At 40.8% G+C, this 21708-nt stretch overlaps 1 protein-coding gene across 3 annotated transcripts in view; it reads left to right on the forward strand.

Annotated features, from left to right (window-relative positions):
* The window catches only part of FGGY (FGGY carbohydrate kinase domain containing), a 445679-nt gene that overhangs the window by 49723 nt on the left and 374248 nt on the right, over positions 1-21708 (forward strand). For all 3 annotated transcript variants that reach the window (XM_030812917.1, XM_003265147.4, XM_030812918.1), the window contains exon 4: positions 202-353. In XM_030812917.1, the coding sequence (XP_030668777.1) occupies positions 202-353 (152 nt within the window). The remainder of the gene's footprint in view (positions 1-201; positions 354-21708) is intronic.

The following is a 21708-nucleotide window of genomic DNA, read 5'->3' on the forward strand; positions in this document are numbered from 1 at the left end:
AACACATGACCGGATGGGAAATTCCAGGCCTGGGGACGGTGCTTTCATCAGCCTTGCTGGTGTCCTTTCATTTTGCACATTCTTGATACATAAAATTATAGAAAGTACATAGCATTTTGATCTTGGGAATCCATAATTGTTCCCTTGAATTAGAAGGAAGAGAGTGTGTGTCCATCTGCATCTCCCTCTCGTTTCTGCTAGGGGATTCCCATCGAAACGTCATCATGTGGCTGGACCATCGAGCAGTCAGTCAAGTCAATAGGATCAATGAGACCAAGCACAGTGTCCTCCAGTACGTCGGCGGGGTGATGTCTGTGGAAATGCAGGCCCCGAAACTTCTGTGGCTGAAAGAGGTGAGTGCATAGAGTCTAAGAGAAGATACCAACAATAGTAGAGGATTCCTGTTACTGTGGACCTGTAGGTACCAGGCACCCTGCTAAAATCGGTTCCGTTTGATTTTTCCCAGCAACTAGGAGGAAGGTTGATCCCATTTTATTGATTACAGTGTGGTTAAATCACACCTGTTTTTATGTGCCTAACTCATACCAGGCACTGTGACAAGTATTGTACACATTATCTCTTTGAAGGCCAACGACCCTATGAAGTGTTTTTGTGTGTGGTGTTTATTTTAGGGTGCCTGTTTTGTAGACAAGAAAATGAATGTTAATAGAGATAAAACAACTCACTCAAAGTGACAAAGTAAATATGTGACAGAACCAGAATTTGAACCTAAGACTGACTGACTCCAAAATCATTTCTTTTTAATTTTAAAATGTTTCTTTTGTAGAGACTTGGTCTCACTATTTTGGCCAGGCTGATTTTGAACTCCTGGCCTTATGTGATCCTGCAAAAGTGATATGATTATAGGTGTGAGCCACTGTGCCCAGCCATCCAAAATCAATTCTTTTTTTTTTTTTTTTTTTTTTTTTTTTTTTGAGTATCAGTTTCTCTTTTAATCTTAGATGTCACGGTGGAAGGAAAAATCAGTTAGCAAAGAAGCAATCTCAGAAAAAGTGTATCTTTTTGATGCCTTTATGCCTTTTTTTTTCTCTTTTTTTTTCGGTTATTCTTTTTTTTTTTAATTATACTTTAAGTTTTAGGGTACATGTGTACAACGTGCAGGTTAGTTACATAGGTATACATGTGCCGTTGGTGTGCAGCACCCATTAACTCATCATTTAGCATTAGGTATATCTCCTAATGCTATCCCTCCCCGCTCCCCACACCCTACAACAGGTCCTGGTGTGTGATGTTCCCCTTCCTGTGTCCATGTGTTCTCATTGTTCAATTCCCACCTATGAGCGAGAACATGCGGTGTTTGGTTTTTTGTCCTTGGGATAGTTTGCTCAGAATGATGGTTTCTAGCTTCATCCATGTCCCTAAAAAGGACATGAACTCATCATTTTTTATGGCTGCATATTATTCCATGGTATATATGTGCCACATTTTCTCAATCCAGTCTGTCATTGTTGGACATTTGGGTTGGTTCCAAGTCTTTGCTATTGTGAATAGTGCCACAATAAACATACGTGTGCATGTGTCTTTATAGCAGCATGGTACTGGTACCAAAACAGATATATAGACCAATGGAACGGAACAGAGCCCTCAGAAATAATGCCACATATCTACAACTATCTGATTTGTGACAAACGTGACAAAAACAAGAAATGGGGAAAGGATTCCCTATTTAATAAATGGTGCTGAGAAAACTGACTACCATATGTAGAAAGCTGAAACTGGATCCCTTCCTTACACCTTATACAAAAATGAATTCAAGATGGATTAAAGACTTAAATGTTAGACCTAAAACCATAAAAACCCTAGAAGAAAACCTAGGCAATACCATTCAGGACATAGGCATGTGCAAGGACTTCATGTCTACAACACCAAAAGCAATGGCAGCAAAAGCCAAAATTGACAAATGGGATCTAATTAAACTAAAGAGCTTCTGCACAGCAAAAGAAACTACCATCAGAGTGAAAAGGCAACCTACAGAATGGGAGAAAATTTTTGCAATCTACTCATCTGACAAATGGCTAATATCCAGAATCTACAATGAACTCAAACAAATTTACAGGAAAAAAAAAAAAAACCCATCAACAAGTAAGCAAAGGATATGAACGAAATCAATTCTTTTAATACCCAGTATTCTACTGGAGTTCAGAGAGGTTAATTACCATTCCAATGAGAAAGCAGCAGAGGTGGGATTTAAGTCCATATCTTCTGACCAGAGCCTTCCTATTCTGTACACTTTTAGCCACAACTTATTAATATTTGGCCTTGTTGACATCTTAGGCTTTCCCTTTCTCATCCCACCTGCACTTGAGTTTCTCATCCTTAAATGATATGGCAATCTGTGGTCAAAGCACTTGCAGGTGGCTCCCATTTCCAGATGTTAGGACTCCTTTCTGAAGTGTGGAGAATGGTGATGTCAGCTTAATGGTTCCCATTAGAGGTGGATGTGTGAGAAAGTTCAAGTCCTTTGGGAACCTCAAGGACTTGAAAACTCTAGGCGGTCTGGAGAAATAGAGAATCCATCTAATGAGCATGACCTGCTGTGATTCATTTACTGGCTCTGAGATTTCAGGTGGGCTAAGTCTTCTATTACTCATATTGTAAATGGAGATGGGGAGAGCTTAGGGTGCTGAGAGGGTGCCTAAGGATTGCCATCACGGCAGGAGAGTGGTAGGAAAGAAGGGCTTCAGCAATCAAAGCAGGCTTGGCTTGTTAGCTGTTTTATATATTGAGCTGTTTTGTAAGTTTTAATCTACATAAAGGCTTCTGTGGTTGCTAAGAGATTGAAAACAGAGTTTCTTAGGAGTCAGGAGTTTTCAAGAATCTAATTCTGACTCTACTGTCAACAATTGTATGCTTTGGTCAAAGCATTTCTTATTTCAGGCCTCACTTTCTTCATGTATAAAGTGGGAGAGTTGTATTAACCAGTTTGAAAACCTGACTCGGGTATATACCGAAACACAACATTGGAATATAGAACTGTTCTGTGCTGCTGCATACCCTGCTTTGAGTTGTATAAGCATTAGTTTATTTTAATCCTAACAATCTCTGCCTGGTAGATAGCATGGGAAACTGATCCTAAGGAGGCTTTCCCAAACAGGTGATAGAGCCAGAATTTAAATCCATGTCTGCTGGGCTCCAAATCTCAGCTTATTCCATCATGTCATGCAGTAGTAAAATCCCTCTGTGAAGCATGGCTCTTGGCGTAGGGCCAGGAATGATGGCAGTGGTCTTCTTCAATTTGGCCTAAACTTGTTGCTATATCAACACGTTTGGATTGGATATATCACCTTTTTTGGCAACACAGAAAGAAGAGTTATACTGAGTTAAGCAAAGAGGATTGGGCGCAGGGTCATTGGTTCAGCGTCAGGGCCTTCTAGAGCACTTGCCACGTGGCCAGCTCTAGCCTATATCCCAGGAGATCTAAATGCATATCTGGCATGAACCTCTCAGGATTCTTACCATCTCGCACTTGAGATAAAACTGCACTAAATAAATCCCATAGGAAATAGTTAAAGTCTCGATTACATGGCAGTGTTGGTGACCCTCTGAGAACATCTTATATTAATTTATTTTAAAAAATCAATTTTCTTTCAGAATTTTCTGAGTAAGCCTCTAGTGTGGGGTGTGTTTTGGTAAGCATGTACAGGAATTCTTGCTGAGAATTCCTTTGGCTTTAACATGATTGCAAAATCAAAATTAAAGAGATTTCTAAAGTCAGTTTTAGCATTTTCTTAAAGCCTGACCAGGAGGGCTATAGTGCTTCTCAGACTTTAATGTGTAAATGAATCACCTGGAGATCTTGCTGAACTGTAGGTTCTGATTCAGTAGCCCTGGGATAGGGACTGAAAATTTGAGATTTTGTATTGCTAACACAAGTTCACAGGTGATGCTAATGTTAGTGGCCTGGAAACTTGTGAAACCACTTTTAATTCCAAAAGCTCTGTTCCCCTACCCTGAAAAGCATCCACTTTTGGGGAATCAGGGAATGGTACCTTTGTTTTTAATGCTATGATGGGAGACACAGGGACGTTTGATAGCTTCAGTAGAGCTGCTCAAGCGCCTGTTCAGAATAAAAGCATGAGATTCTGTGTTCTAAGTTCATCAAGCTGTCATGTGTTTACTCCTTCTTCATTCTTTAATCTTGGAAGTCTGTACTGAGCTCAACTATGAACCAGCAACTGTGATAGGCACTGGGGACATGGGGACAATAAGGACTGAACCTTACCATTGAGCAGCACAGAGTCCACTAGGGATAGTGGTGGGGGAGCATAAGGAATGGGGTGGATGCAGGAGTGACATGAAAACAGAGCCATCAAATGTACTATGCACTGTGATATAGCAATATACATAGTGCTTTGGGAAAAAGGATTTGCTTCCTAGAGGCAATAGTTTGACAGGAGCCTCAAGATACGAGTGGAGGTTTTGCCTAGCAGAGAAGATAGGAAAGACATTCTGAAGAGAGACTGTGGTTCATCTGTGATGTGGTAGGTGAGTCCCAGGGCATGAGCTGGGGTGCTTCAGCAAGCATAGCAGGAGATGAGGCCAGGTAAATAGTCTGAGTTTGGCTTATTAAGGGCTTATTTGGTGATAGGGATTGGTTGATGGTTGTTAAGCAAGGGAGGGGCCGGCTAAGGTAACTGGCAGACATATGGAGATTGGATTAGGGGTGAGAAAATGTGTGTGGGGGAGTAAGAACTAGAGTTTTCTCATTCCCCTGATGATAGCACTCTGATGGCTTTGCATTGCTCTATTAGATAAATTCCAGAAACTGAAACATGTACTAGAAAATGGTGCATGATGTCATTTTTACCTCCTCCTCTCTCCTCACTGTTTGTCTTTTACATCCTAGCTCACTATATCCCATCTACAGGGACCCACTTTGAGTTCTTTGCTACATGAGTCTTGGCTAGAGGTTGGCAGACTATGGCACCCAGGCCAAATCTGGCCTACTGCCTGTTATTGGATGGCTTGAGAAAATGTAAATGGTTTTACATTTTCAAGTGGTTAAGAATCAAAAGGATGAGATTTTGTGACTTATGAAAATAATATGAAATTAAAATTTTAGTGGCCGTAAGTAAAGTTTGATTGGAACACAGCCACACTCATCCAATTGTGTGTTGTTTGTGTCTGTTCTCACACTACAGTGACAGCTGAGTAGTTGAGACAGAGACTGTATCGCCTACAGGGCAGAATATATATGTATTATCTGGACCAACAGATGAAAAGTTTGCTGACCCCTGGTCTTGACAATGCTGAGTCTTTCACCCACAATGTTCTTCCCTCTACTCACTGCTGATTCTTCCTCATCATTTAGGTTTCAGTTTTATTTTTGCTCTCTTGAAAAGCCTTTCCTGATCCTCAAATACATCAGAGTCTCTTGTTATTACACTCTTAATTTTACTTCATTATATTTTTCATAAATTGTAATGCTACGTCAATTTTTGTGGTGATTTATATAATGCCTGCTCCAACCATTGTAATCTGCAGGAGGATAGAGATCATATCCACCTTGTTCTTTGCTATGTCTCGGTCCCTAACCAAATGGCTGGTGCATAGTAGGTGCTCAGTACATGTTTTCTGAATAATTTGAATGACTCAGTAACTCAATAAGGGGCTGTTACAGTACTCCATGGGAGAACTAATGAGACCTGAATAAGGCACTGTGAGATGGCAGGAGATGGGTCCTAGAAATTTTTAGAGGATAATATCAAAAGGACATTGACACTGATTGGCTGTGAGGAGTGAGTCAGATGGAGGAGTCAGAGCCGACCACTCACTTCGTTATTGCTGTCATTTATCTTCTCCTTGTCCTTAGCCTAGAGTCAGATGTCAGAGGGAGTTGGGCAGAATTTGGGGTTTTATCTGTCTTGAGCTGTTCTAGGACCACCATAGCTCTTGGACAAAGTCACCTGGGTCCTAGTCCTGCAAATATGGAATTTAATCATGTCTTTTTCATTTAAAGTTTATGTGTTTCAGGTTGACATTTGTCTCCTTAATAAGAATTGTCAGATAAAAGGAAAAATGCCATTTGAATTTTTCATAACCCCCAGCAGTCTGGCTTTTCCATTTGGTCTCAATGATTCTGACTCTCATCTTAATGAAGGCCAAATGTAAATTAAGTTCTGTCAGGCTTAAGCAGCTGGGGTCTCCTATCTTTATAAACATGAAACATTGTAGGGTAACAAGGTGCAGACTGAGGAAGGTCAAGAGAGTTGCTGAGCTGATGTGGATCCTGACAGCTCAATGTTAATGGGAGGTAATTAATGTGGCATGAAGGGGCTACATGGAGATCTTCCAAGCTGTCTTTTAACTCATTTCCTCTTTTGCCATTGTCAGCAGAGCAGAAAGCTAATCATTTTATAGTTTGAGATTTTCCTTGCTTATTCCAAAGTTCTGGAACCAACTGTCTGGAATGTCACAGGATTTTGTTGATGGGTTCAGGAAATATATCTGCTGCTTCTCTCTCCCCTGTCCATGCCCCTGTGCTTCTGTCCTCCTAATAACATACTGGGAAAATGAGGAAATGATTCTCCAATTGGTAGATTCTTTGGGGGAACCTGGGGGTTTGGATAGCTAGAGAGGTGGTTTGATAACTTCCTGCTAGCTGTGGAAGCTGTCACTTGAGTGCTTTGCAGTAGGAACTGCTGAAAAGAAAACCCTGCTGCAGGTCAGGGAAGCTTGGTTCTTCTAGTTCTTTCTGTAACATGAGAGGCTGGACAAAGCTAATTTTTAAAACCTTATTTGGCCTTATTTTGTCATTCTTGTTGATGATATAATAACATCTTTTCTCTGTCTTAAGCCTTAGTCTAATCTTGAAACTTCATGAAAGATAGACAATATAAGTTTCTTTCCTTGAAATGCCATCATTTAAATAGATGGCAGTATGGTGGAAACTAGTCTTTCTTAGTTAGTTGCTGTCTAATTACTATTCAACTGTGTTCATCAGGTCTTAGCAGTAGCACTAATACAAGATATTGAGGAACGTTGGGAGATATAACACAAATCTATACGAAAAAGTACAGGATTTGGAGCCAAACTTGCATTTAAATCTTTCTGTACCACTTACCAATTGTGGGATCTTGGACAAGCTAAAATCAACTTCTCTGAGTCTCAGTGTGCTGAGCTATAAAATGAGGACAATAGTATCAGTCTTGTAGAGTTATGAGTTAGTGAGATATTTGTAAAGTGGCTTATATAGTAGATACTCAAGTAGTACTTTATTTTCATTATCATTGTGTTTAAAAGTGCTTGTTTCTACTGATGGGCATTTCAGTAACATCCTATCACTAACTGAGATAATTTTAAAGACTAAAATATCTTATTTCATGGGGCTGGCCATAATGAGTGATATGTTTTTTCCTGTTAAGGAAAATTCTAGAAACCATCATCAAAGTTTCTAGAGACAATCATAGAAAATAGAGAATAGAAGGGCACAGAACATATTTTCAGAGTCATTCATTTATTTGAATCACCCACATCCTATGTGTAATACCTATTCCAAAGGCAGCCAACTTCGAGCTGTAAAGCTGATCAACGTGCTTGAGTACCTGCTACTTGTTTCCCTTGACATTTACCAATGCCGCCAGTCTCAGAATGTTTTTACTTCACAGGAGTTATTTTATTTAATCTTTACAGCAGTCTGTGGGACAGATATTATCTCTTTTTGTATTGCCAGATGAGGAAACTGAAGCTCAAAAAAGTTAAATAAGTTACTCGTGGTCTCATACTATGTAAGCAAACCCATGTCAAGAGCCACACCGTTAGCTCTGTTCCCCCATCTGCTACCTTATGGGAACCTGTGCGCTTTCAGTGTGGAAATCCAGAAGTGGTCTCTGCCACCAAGAAATTACAATCTAGTTAAAGAATAAAGATACAGAGCAACCAAGCAACAAGAGCAGAACAAGAAAATAGAAAAAAAAAAAGAGCTAAAGCATATGTAGTGCTTGTTAATACATCTGGTACTTTTCTAAGCATTTTACCCATGATAATTCATTTATTTCTCACAGCTACCCTATAATTATTGTCTTTTTCTTTTCTTTTCTTTTTTTTGAGACAGGGTCTTGCTCTGTCACCCAGGTTGGAGTACAGTAGCACAATCTTGGCTCATTGGAACCTTTGCCTCCCAGGCTTGAGCGGCTCTCCCACCCCAGCCTCCTGAGTAACTGGGACTACAGGCACACACCACCATGCCCAGATAATTTGTGTATTTTTTTGTAGAGATGAGGTTTTACCATGCTCAGGCTGGTCTCAAACTCCTGAGTTCAAGTGATCCACCCACCTCGGCCTCCCAGAGTGCTGGGATTACAGGTGTGAGCCACTGTGCCCAGCCTAATTATTGTCTTTTACAGATGAGGAAACAGGCACAGAGACTTTAAGCAACTTGCCCAAGGTCACTCAGCTAATAAGTGGCAAGGCTGGGATTTGAACTTTGGCATTTCACATCCAGAGTATGGGCTCATCACCATTTTGCTCTACTGCCTCTTCCAGCGTTTGCTTTGCAGGCTTTGCATAAACTAGTTGAGGGAAGAAATTTGTGGGTGATGGCTTCAGGAGGATCTGAGGGTGTGAACAATGGTCAGTAGCTTCATTGTTTCATTTAAGAAATACTGAGTGTCTCCTGTGTGAGAGGCACTGTGCTGGGCACTGGGGTTGCCAAGGTGAATGAGTGGGACAAGGGCCCTGGGGTAGGCTTCTGGGAACTTAGAGTCTAGTGTAGAGAGGCAGAAAATAGACACACACAAAGTGATTTTGTTTTCTGGAAAATGCTACGAAGGAAAAACACAGATGAACAGATTTGGCATAGCGAGTGTGGGCCTCTCTTGGGAGTTTTTATTTGACCTGAATGATGAGATAGGAAAGAGGAGCAACAGATTCACTGTGGGGGAGGAAAGCACCTCATGAGATCAGCAAAGGAGGTCAGCTGGGCCAGGAGGGTATGAGCAAGGCACAGAGGCGTAGGAGGGGGTTTGGCGAAGTGGGCAAGGGCTGCTGCATGCAGCCTTGAGGTCAGGGGCAGGAGTTTGAGTTTTATTCCAAGAGCAGTGGGAAATGGTTGATGGGTTTTAAACATGGGTGTGACACAGTATGTTTTATGACTTTAAAAAAATCATTCTGGCATATGTGCTAGGTAGATAGTAAATATTTGTATAGCAACAACAAAATTCATACTTTTTTTTATTATTATACTTTAAGTTTTAGGGTACATGTGCATAGCGTGCAGGTTTGTTACATACTGTAATGTTAAAGGGAAGGAAAGTTAGAAGGCTAATGAACAGTCTTATAAATACATTTGTTTAAAGAAACTATCAGTATGGAAAAAAAGACTGGCCATATACACGCAAAAAGCCATTAATACTGGTACACTCTTCATGGTTGGAAGAGTTTGCTACTGTTTTAGCACAATGCTCATGCTTTTATTACTTAGTAATTTTCCATTCAAAGCTTGTAGTCATAGCTAACCTTTCTGGTTGACAACACTTCATTATTGAGCAAGGGATTTTTTTTTTCTTTTTGGGCTTATTTTCCTAAAAAGCACCATGCTAGGGACTTGACAGGCAGAATTTCATCTCTGCCCTTTAGTGACACAGTATAACAGCGTGCTGTTTTACTGTATCTGTGTGGCAGTATGAGGAAACTAAGACTCAGAGGACTTAAGTAGCATCCCCAAAGCTACACAGTAGTAAGTTATAGAACCCAGATTCTCACCTAGTCCAGTCTGCCTCCAGCTCCTGGGCTCTAACTATTGCCTCTCACTGCCTGCTTTTAAAGGACACTCATTTCTTCCCACTTGCCAGGGCTACAGGCTGGCAGACCACTGGCTGAATCTGGTCCCCAGACAGGTTTAGTTTGACCTACCATGTGCTTGGAAAAAAAAAATAATAATAAACAATTTTAAATTAGTTTCCAATATTTAAAAATTGAGAAATTTTATCTGAAAATTCAGATTATTTATTTTTCTGAATAAATTATTTATTTTTCTGAATAAATTCTTTCTGAATGAAAGAACTTGGCAATACAGGGTCCACACTTCCATGCGGAAGGGATCGGCTGGAGCTGAATAGGGGCTGCCTTCTTTAGAAGGGGTCGGCATTCTTCATTTTGCAGCAGTCCCCACCCAGCCTGCTGCACTCATTTACTTTTTCAGCCCTACCCCTCTGAGCACTTGAATTTGAGACTTAGGCTGTGGGAATTTGTTCAAGGAATCTGTCATTACGTTTCCTCTAGCAAGTGCTTAGAGAAATGGAAAGGCATTCCAGATGGCGAATTTCTTAGTCCAGGGCTCTCATGATTCCACGCCCGTATTCTCTCACACGTCTGGGTCTTTGCTCAGGTTTTTCCTTCTGCCTGGCAAGCTTATAGTAATTTCTTCCTTCACCAGGAAAACTTATAATAATAGTTCAAAACTCAGCCTTCACTGCCTCCAGGAAGCCTTCCTTGACTTAGTGTTGATTTAGGGTCCTACCCTCTGTCCCCTGTGGCATTCTATGCTTATCTCTACCCTAGAATTTATTGCATTACATTGTGCTTTATTTATCTCAGTGTCTCTAGCCTCTAGAGCACTGTTTAAATTCTAACATTAATAACTTAGTATATATTTTGATGGGTGGATGAATGAGTGGATGAACTTATTAAATCATCTCATGCCATTTTTGATTGCTGGGTGCGTTTGTCCAATCATTTCATTCCAAACTAAAGGTTCACTGCATGCCAAACATAAGTTAATTTTCTCTTCCTCATTGTGGAAAATGAGATTTGAGCATTACTGTTCCTTTCTATCCTAGAGCTACCCCTTGGCTGCAGTCCTGTTACCTGAGTCACAGCTTATTTTGTATGCAAAGTGAAGGCTCTAGACTGAGACAGTAACTCCTCTGGGCCTCTCCACTGTGTCTTTGGACTCCTGTGATGGATACCACTTTAAGTTGCTCCCTTCACCCCGCAGGAGAATCCAAGACTCATCTTCTCAATCAAAAAGCCTTTCTTTAAAATGTTTATACCAGGGCCCTATATATTGGACCAGATTCTTCCCAGCCTTTGAGGAATGAAGATGGTATTGTTAGCTGCTGTTAGGGCATGTGTTGTGGATTTTCTCTCCTGGGTGGGTACTGGACTTGTAACTAAATACACGGAATGTTGAGGCTGATGGCTTGCCTTCGTCTACCTGAACAGTGAATCCTTTCCTTATTATCCTGTATTTGCATATTTGATTTATACCCAATATGTGTTGCATTCTTTTAGTTTTATAGTCCAGCAAAGTAATTTTTAAAAGGCAGACAAAAGAAAAAAAGTTATTGGCAAGATACCTTGTAACATTTAATAAATGTCAGCCATTATTATAATACTTTTAAAAATTTTACTTTACGGCTATGGCAGACTTTCATAAATATTTCCTTTATATGATCTATGACATGACCTTGTGGGATAAATATTACTACTTCTCACATTTTACAGATGAATACAAGCCTCAAAGAGACGAAATGACTTCTCTACAGGTATCAAATCTTGGTGAAGGTCCTTTGGGCTTAAACTGGAGCCAAATGAAGTCCCTTGGATCTTAATGAAGGTCCTTTTGGCTCTAAATTCTGGTGTGTGCGTGTGTATGTGTGTGTGTGTGTGTGTATGTGTGTGTGTGTGTGTGTGCTATTCTGCTGTACCATGTTTCTTCCTCATTTGGGTTGGTGGATTTTCAGCTCCATAAAAGCATGGACCAAATCTATCTCTTCATACCTTACTGTTTTATATCCCCAGAGCCAAACACAGTGTTTGGCATTGAAAAAATACTCAGTAAACATTTACTAAATGAATTCATGTCCCCTGGCCAGCCAGGAGCCAGCCATGTGACTGTAGTGCTGAAGACCACGTGCCTGGCTTACCTGTTGCCAGTCTTCCTGACGGCTGTGCAGGGATGTTGGCCACCTCTAGGAGTCATTAGTGTAACCAGAGAGGTGCGAGGAAGGATTGTGAAGTTAGGCTTGCTTTATGTCTGCATGGTATGATTCTGTGTCAATCAAAAATTGAACAACATTATTTTCTCACAGTGGCTAAAATGGAAGTCACACTTACTGGAGGAAAATACGGTCTTTATAGAAACAACACTGAAAAAGACAATGCATTTAATGTGTGTTGTGATACAGTAACTCATAGCACGTAAACTGTCAACTTGGAAATCTAGAGGCTCAGGGTCAATGGATGTCCACTGATGCAAGGAAGGTGGCAGGCTAGAAGTCCAAAAAGATGCAAAATGGTATTCTTTTGGAGGAGTAAGTAAATCTCATTTCTCTGAACACCTGGGCTGTTTTACTTTCTTTTTTCCTATTATCCAAAGTGACAATAATTGTTCTGTTATTGTAGGGATATATTCATTTAATGAGTGAAACAAACTTTTGTCTGGTAACTGCTATGTACAAAGTACTGTGCCTGGTGGTGGGGAGGAAAGGAGGAAGCCAAGCTCACCCTTTATCTCAGGGAGTTCCCATATCTAGTACCAAGAGCGAGAGGCTGTGAAAGCCATTACCCGCCCCGCCACCCCCGCGCCATGTTTTATTATCAAAATTTCAAACATACAAAAAAGTTGAAAAAATTTTACAGTGAATACTCAGAGCCATCACCTAGAGCCTGCCATGGACATTTACTGTCGTTACTTTATGACTTATGTTGTTTCCATCTGTCTGTTCCTCTACCCAGCTTACATTTTTGGAATAAGTTGGGAGATTGTTACACTTGGGAAGGCAGTTTGAAATATTAAAAGTTGTTTACATTTCTGAAATATTACATAAGTTTCAGTTAAGATATTGACCTTGTTTTATTGCTATTACATACATGGCCAACACCTGTACTAGACTTTATTAAATATCCACTGTGTGCTTTTAAATCTTCTATCCCATTTATTCTTATGAACATCCTATGAGGTAGATGTTATCACTTGCTTTGCAGATGAAGAAGTTGAGGATGGAGGGAGTTAAGTAGATTGCCACTTATCAACTCTATTACCTCTGGCAATGTTGGAATGCAAACCCAGGTTTCTGACTGTAAGAAATGAATTTGAAAAATTATTGTAAAGATTAGCTGATCAAACACCAGCCTTTATCACACAGGTACCCCTGTCTACAGATAAGACATCACTGGAGCTTACCTAAGTAAAGCAAAGCAAGCAATTAGAAAATAAGAGCTCTCTTATTTTGCTGATTTAATTATTCATTATTTTCTTAATAATGACTTTATTTTTCCATCATTTTTAGTATTATTACTTCACTTTTATTAGGGAAAGCCACTTCTGATGGTTTAAGTTAAAAATCCCAGATAACACATTTGTTTGGCATATAAATTTTTAAGGTAAATATGAACTCTAGAATAAAATGTTATCAAAGTTATTAAAAGTTTAGCTGTTCAAAGTTAGACTCAAAATGAAAGAATCATACTTGAGTCTGGGTGAGATCTGTTTCCCACCACTACGCAAACTCTGACCCAGGGCCTTTTTTGTTTGTGTTCCAGCACATTATAGTTACCTCTCCAAGAGCTGACGTCATCCTCTTCTTTGCATTCTCTTGAGGTATTTGTAGTGAGAAAGAATGACTAAATGATGGAATGAGTTCCTTACCTCTTCTGAACCCAGGGGTCCTGGAAGTGCTGACACAGCTAAGACCTCCCTGGAGGCTTGTCTGTTCATCCAGAATGGCCACTCTGGATTCCTATAAAGGCTCCTGTCTCTCTGAATCCTCCCTGTATGGAGAGTCTATGGATTAGATAAACTTGTGAGTGTTCAGTAATAAAAACAAGCCTGATCTCAACTCTGTGGCCCTGTCAATACCCATACCTGTGCCCTCTTGAAAACCTACATCAGTGTAGCTTCTAGGCTTGTAATCTGAATGATCAGTGTCTTTTGGCTCAAAAATGCAAAGTGAGGGAATATTCAGAGGAAATTAGAGAGCTGCCTAAGTGGCTCTATCCTACCTGGCCTCTGTTTCTCATTATGGCTTTGCTAAAGGGTCTGAACCGTGGCATGGACGTACATTTTTTCTCAGTAACGCCACATATGTAGAATATTGATGCTTACCCAAGCAAAGCAAAACAATCAATTAGGAAATACAGTCTCTCATTTTACCGATTAATTATTCATAATTTTATTGATAATAAGGACTTTATTTTTCTATTATTATTATTATTATTATTATTATTATTTCACCACTGATTCGTGAAAATTATTGGTCCTGGACTATCACCAGTCCCTGTTCTGGCATTTGGGAACAACCGGTGCATGTAAGCCCTGAAACTCTCCTTCAGTGCTGGCATTCTGTGAACCTGAGAGAGATGAGAAGAAAACCAGGGACTAGAGTGAAGCCTGCTGCAGTTGTCTTGGCATGAGGCTGTGTGGCTTGGCTTTGGCTGGGGGTCACAGACAAGCCCACGGACCTGAGAAAGAGAGTGAATCACTGTGCAAGTATTTATCGAGCACCTCCCATGTCCTGGGAAGCAGTAGCTGGAGAGTGGTGAAGGAGTACTGAGTTTGGAGTTCAAGTGGCCAGGGCTTTCCCCCAGGCTTTCTACCTATTATCTGCATTATCTGGGCAATTCAGTTCACTTATGGGCCTTAGTTTTCTGTCTAAAAAATTGTGTCGATGTACTATTATGTATCAGAAGGTATTTGATAAATTGTAGAATGCTGGTGGTAGTGATAGATTTTCAGATGATAGTGACAGAAAAAGTTGATTTTTGGAAAGAAAATTAATGAGGTCTGTTTTTCATATACTTACCTTTAGAGGCAGGTAAGAAATCTAAGAGTGAAGGGAAATGGAATTCACATTGTTTGAAGGGTAGGAAATTTAAAAAATAGTGCTTTTTAATCGTCCAGAAGACTTGGGGAGAGGGTATTATTCCTGTTTGAGTAGATGGGAACAGTCTGAGAGACACTTACCTCATGCAGCTACTGAGTGGGTAGAGCTGGGGCCCAGCTCAGATCTGACTCCAGCCTGTGCTGTTTCTACAGCAGCTCAGAAACCAAAGTTTAGGGGAGCAGAGGAGCTGGAGACAATGAATCCATCCCGAGGCCCCCCTGAGTAAATGCTTCCAGGGCAGTTCCACTTGCACTATTATTAATACCTTACAGGGTGTCCTTCACAGATTTCTCAGAATGATGGCTGTAAAAATGGGTGTGTGTTTTAGAAATGAAAATATTGTGGTGCTAACAAGTTCCTGCCAGAGTTGTTCAAGGATGTTCATTCATTCAGCAAATATTTATTGAAAATTGGTTTTGTTCCAGATACTTTGTTAAATATTGAGAATATAGCAGTAAAGAAAACAGAGTCGCTATTACCACGATGCTCATATTCTAGAAAGGAGATAAGAGATAAAGTCACAGTACAGCATTAGTGCAGTGTGGGGACTTGGGTTACTCTAGAAATACAGCCCAGTTAGGATCGAGGGGCCGGGGGAGGTAATATGTAGGTTGTGGACCAGTGGATGAATTGGAATTGGATAATAAGCAGTTGAGGTGAGGCAGTTTGTAAAAGCTAGTCTGGTGGCAGTCTGAGGAAATGAGACCTCCCTGGGGCTGCAAATACAGTATAGTGAGAGCTTAGACTGCAAGAAGCTCTGTGAGTCCGTCAAAAGTTCCTTTAAGTCCCTTTTATATAGTCCATGCTATTAATTACAGGATTCTTTGCGGGGGTGAAGGGGGACCTCATGGGATGGAGCCAGTTCACCCTAGCCACAATCAGAGAAAGGTCAGAAGCTATTTGTGACACTTTTCCCGACTCTTCTATCTCAAGGACCTGGACCTGAGAACTCCGGAGAAGATGAGCTTTGAGTACTCACGTCCTCCCTGGGCAGACAGAGCAGCTCTCCTCATTTCAGTTGTCTCAAGACTAGACAGTGTGCCTGAGAATAAAGCAGTGAATTAACCTCACTTGTCTAAGAGGGTGGGACTGAACACTAGACAGGGCCCTTTCCGCCTCTCTTGGGTGGTGAGGGGTGGCGTGTGACTCAGAGGCAGTGACATCAGCCATGACTTCATTCATCTAGAGGAAAGACAGTGTGCAGATCACGAACACGGCTGGTTTCTGTCCTCCCTTCTTGATGCTTTGTCTTGCTGGGGATGTTGTCATGGTCCTGCTGTTGTTTCCCACACATTTTATTCATGTCTCGTGTTTAAGCTGTTCTTTTTCTTCACCCCATTCTTTTTGGTCTTTTTGTTCATCTTTTGCTTTTGTCTTTATTTTCTTATTCTTTCTCCTCTTCTATTTAATTTTTCTTGTTTGATTTTCTTTCCTGTACTTCTTCTCTTTTGTCTCCATTTTCCATTCTTTCCATTTGCTCTGTCCTTTCTCCTCCCTCTGTGTCAGAAATGTATACAGGAACACATCCTCCTGCCTCTTATTTCTTCTCTCCTCTGGGCTTCCCACTAGGTTATTGCTGTCCTAACGTTCCTAAAACTGTGTTCACAAAACACTCTCCACACAAGGACTGATGGTGGCTCCCATTCTTTTCTGACCCAAGTATCTAATACAAGTCCAGATTTACCTCTTACTACATCTCAACACAGGTCTCTCAGACTGACCTTCTCGTAGTTCCTTCTCCATGGCCATGGATGCCGCTGATGCTCCTGCCTGCACTTTTACTCAGGCCATTGCCTCAATGTGGACTGACCTCCATCCCATCTTCCTCAGTGTTTGCCTTCCCTCTAAACACAGATCTGACATTGCCTCCTAAGTAACCCCCTTACTTAACCTCCTTCCCACAGCACTATCTCCTTCATGATCATACAGAATCCATAGTTTATAAATTATGTATTTTAGAACTTGAATTATTCTGTACTATTTATACATTCTTCCTGCATGTTTCATACACACAGATTCTTTGTTCCACCTAGCCAGTAACTAACCTGAGGATAGGAAGTATATTCCTGCCTTTCATCTTCTATGAGCATACCTAGCACATAGTTGGCCACAAACCAGGACTGACAGACCGTTTTTTGCACAATCAAGAAATATTTTACTTGAAAAGCAGTTATTTGATGCTAATTCTGGGGAGATAGATGAATAAATTATAGTTCTTTCCTAAAAAAACAGCTAAGGGTCTAGTAGAAGAGACAGGCCACACGTAATTTGAGAAGAACAAGGATTGTGGAGGAAACTAATGTTTACTAGGAGTGTACAAGGATGGGCACATGAACATGTATAATCTCACTGAATTGAATTTGGCTAACAATCCTATGAGTTAAATGTTGCTACAAATGAACAAAGTGAGACTTATAGACATTAGGTGACAACTAGTCAGAAATAACACCACTAATAAGTAGGAGAACCCGCATTTGGACTAAGGTATGTCCGACTCTAAAGCCCCTACTCTTTCCTGAAGAGGGAAAGATGTAGTGAAAGTGACATTCTAAGTAATAATAAGAACAATCATAGGTAAAAAGTGCTTACTATGTGCCAGGTGCTGTAAACAGATTACCTGTATTTGTTCATTTGATCCCCCATCAACCCTATGGCATAGGCACTATTATTGTCCTCAGTAATTTTTATAGGATGAGGAAATTGAGATAAAGTGTAGTTGAGTAGATTGCTCAAGGCCACATAGCTACAAAGTACTAGAGCCAGGATATTCACTCTTGCATTCTGGCTCTGGAGAAGAGGCAGCAGAATTTAGTGAGGCCCTCTGCATAGAGTAGCATATTGCATGATCAGAACTGCTTTTGGACCAGTCTGTTTGGAGAATCAGGGACTGTGGAGATGCTGACAGGTGAAGGTGTTGAGAGGTGAGGCTAAAGAGGAAGCCAGGAATCATCACAAAGGACCAGTGCTCTCCTCAAGGACCCATGACAAAACATGCAATTAATGTTCCTAGAAATATTTTCTGTGAGGTTGGACCATTAGGGATCCATCATAAGGAAGAGTTTAAGTTGTGATCTTATTCTACTACTTGAGTTGTGAAGGAACTTTTGAGTTGTGGCCTTTGTCCATGCCTGGCAGGATATCACAGTGGAACTCTGCAACAGTGGTGTAAATGAACAAGTAAGGATGCACATACCCAAATAGACTACAAAGAAATGCCAGTTGAAACAGTAAAGTACGCCTGTCCTTTACGGGTTGGAGATGATTAAGTTTGGGTTGAAGGACATTTGGGAAGAAAGAAGAAGGGGCATCTGTGTGAGCCAGCTTGGAACAGATGCCAGGTTATCCTCAGGTGTCCCAGAGCGCTCAACATTTGATGGAGCACTCTCCCCACTGCAGCCCCCCTCTCCGTTGGTACTTGGCAGCAATTCAGTGGTGCTGCACTGACCTGGGAGTCCAAGCCAGGAAGTGAATGAATCCATTTTCCAATTAAAATGAAACTTCTCCAAAGGACCTGCTAACCCTGAGAGAAGAAATTTATCTTCCTGGCGGTCTGGCTTGCCTAGAATATGTCTCTGCTCCTGAAACAGACTGAGAAAAGCCATTAGCTTGAATGAAAAAAGAGAAACTGGGACAGTTCTTATTCACAACCTCATTCATTTATCCATTCATTCCTTTTATTTCTGCAGACTTTCATTTGGCTTCTACATGTCTGCTCATTCATTCATTTATTCATTCATTAGCTAACATGACTCATCATCTATAGACCAGAGAAAATGCTGTATCCTAGGAGTAGAGATATTTAATACAAAACATAGCTCTTGCCTTTGAGGAGCTTTCAGTCTAGTGAGAGAGACAGACAAATGAACAGATGATGGGAAATGCAGTGATAGGGATATTCACAGAGTACTATAGGGGCATAGCATAAGAGCATCTAACTCAGCATAGGGATGTCATGGGTGATTTCATGGAGTAGGAAACACCAGAGTTGAGTCCTAAATGTGTACACACATAGACATATACATGCTATTGCTTCTGTTTCTCTGAAGAACTCTAATACAGGGTGATGAGGTGGGCACCTCTTCATGAATTAATTGGGAGTTGAAATTAGAATGGTGGTTGAATGTAAGGAATGAGAGAAGAAGTAGAAGATGACTCCTTTGGTAGCGATAGAAGATGACTCCTTTGGTAACCGAATCAACTGGCATTGGAAATCGAGGAGGAACACACTTGGGGGAAGACAGCAGATTCTGTCTTGGATGTGTTGAGTTGGAGGTGCAGTGGGACATCCAGGAGACATGTCTCAGAGGAGAGTTTGAATTAGAGTTTGAGATTTGGCATGTTATTCAGCGTGTAGTTGGTTGGAATCGCAGGAGTGATTGATATTTCTCAGAGAGCATGGGAACAGTGAGAAGAACATTTGGATGAGGTAAGATCCTTGGGGAGCATCAACATTTAAAGAGCAGCTAAAGAAAAGCCCATGAAGGAGACAGAAAAGCACTGATGAGAAGGGCATGAGAAGGTCCCGGAGAGTGAGAGGTTGAGGGAAGACTTCCTCATTTCTCCCCTGGTCCCAGTCTTTGACTTTCTTTCATGTCTGCTCCAAGACCTGTTCACCCTTTCCAAAGCCTTCTCTTCCTATTAGGACTGTCTCCCTCTCTCCCATAGATGGTACCACCCACAAGGCGTTGCTTGATCTAGGTCACTGTGGCATCTCTCTCATCTCCTTCAATAAGAAATGCACTTCTGCATTATATTATGTTTTAGAGAGGCAGATGACTGAACTCAAATATTGGGCTGGGCATTAGCGATGCAAATTTTGGTCTGACTTTCCATTTACCCGTTGTGTGGGACCTGGGGATAATCTTGGTCCCTTCCTGGGCTTTAGGTTCATAATCTGCAAGCATAGTTTTCTGACTTCTTGCCTTCCCTGCCTTGAAGAATTATACAGGTCAGATGAGATCATGCATGTCAAAGTGCTTTGAAAACTGTGAAACTCTGTAGCAGAAGAGTGAATCTTGTTGACTTATCAGGCACTTTATATTATTTCATTTAATTCTCACAGCATCCTTGGGGGAAGATGCTAGGAATGTGGCTTTGAGGAAACTGGGGCTTAAAGAAATTAATTTACCTAAAGCTACACAGCTGTTAAGTGGTGAGGACGGTAATCAAAATCAGGTCTGCCAGACTCCAAAGTTCTTAGACCCCATCTACTTCAGCCTTGTTTTCCTAATACGTACAGTGGTGTCACACTCCTGGGTGAAGTCAGCCTTGCTGAATATGATGAGTTTTCATTAAAATAACATATTTTGTGGTTGGGAAATCAACTCTAGTGTGGATTATAAGTTTTTCTTTTCATACAAGAAGAGCAAAGCCCTCCAGGGCGAGGAAAGTCGGGGAAAGGGATACATATAAATCCAGTTTTTGAAAATTAAATAAATTATACAACGGAATTATTTCATTTTACAACTAAATTCTATGATGTTACCGTTAAACAAATCCTCATCTAATGGGGATAATGTGTCTTGTCTATTCAGATTTTTGTTTCTTGGGTCTTTTTCGGCAGTGACATAAATATTTATTCCACTTGATCTTTAGGCCTCTGCTTGCATCTCTCCTCGGAAGCCTTTTCTAGCCTCCCCAGGTCCCAAACCCTTTCCCTCCTCTGAGCCCTGTCTGTGATTACTCATTAGAGGCAGATATATGGCCACACACAAAATATTGTAATAATGTTATGAGGCTGACTCATCAAACCTTGGTATCAGGCTTGTGTTATTGTCATATATCATCTTATTAATTATCTCTTCCTTTGTGTACATCTTTCTCTCGAAAGGACCTGGCTTTAGATTTTCTTATATCTCCTGAAACTCTGCATGTTTTTTTTCCTGTTTTTTTCAGCCAGTTAGGCTTGGCTCTTGCCCTTCAGAAGTTTGTCATTTCGAGGTGGATTTAGGCATATGAATGAATAATTAGGATACAGCATGGGATGGAGAGATTCACAGAAAAGGTGACATCTGAGCTGGATTTGAATCAAGGGCAGAGGTTTGATAAGGGGAGAAGATGGGAAAGTCAATTCAAGTAGAGATACCAGCTGAAACAGAGGCCTGGAAATATGAAAGTGTAATGTATTTAGGAAAGTAAAAGAGGTGAGAACCGAGCGGAGGGTGTTAGGAGATGAGCCCAGAAAGTCATCATCATAATGATCACAGCCAAGTTGGAGCCAGGTTAAGAGTCCTGAGAGCCAGACTACAGAGTTAAAATGGGATTCTAGGCCATGAGGAGATATCGCACCATCTTTAATAAAGGAATGGAATGGGAAGCTTTATGTTTTTAGAAAGATGCCTCTAGTAGTGCAGACCTCTCAGCTTATCTGCCTATCTGACTTGAAATATTTCTGATGTTCTGTCTCTGTGCATGAGAGTTTGAAACACACAATTGTTTTATTCATTCTGAGAAGTTTCTGGCTGGGGTTTATGACCTACTCCATGCTTCTAGCATCATATTTCTTTTGAGAATGACATTGAAGATTACGTCTCTTCCTGAAACATCTTTCCTCTCTGGGCTATTGGCCTGTGCCCTAATTTGGAGTCTTGAACACAGAGTGAGGATAAGGTCTTGCTCTTTCTTGGGTAGTTGTGCTGGAAAACAACAGCATGAGTACTTGGAATGTGTAGGCAGTACTATTTATTGAGTGGGGAATTAGGGAGCTGTTCCCTCCCTTTTATTTACTGCTCACAGCAGATAACCCAGATAGAATCCCTTTGCAATTACATAGTAGATTACTTGGATAATCCTTTGTAACTGGTCATGCCTATCTTCTCATGTTGCCCCTCAACCCTGGTATCATTGCAGTAGCTGCCTCATT

The sequence above is a fragment of the Nomascus leucogenys genome, chromosome 5, assembly GCF_006542625.1.
Source record: "Nomascus leucogenys isolate Asia chromosome 5, Asia_NLE_v1, whole genome shotgun sequence".
NCBI lineage: Eukaryota > Metazoa > Chordata > Mammalia > Primates > Hylobatidae > Nomascus > Nomascus leucogenys.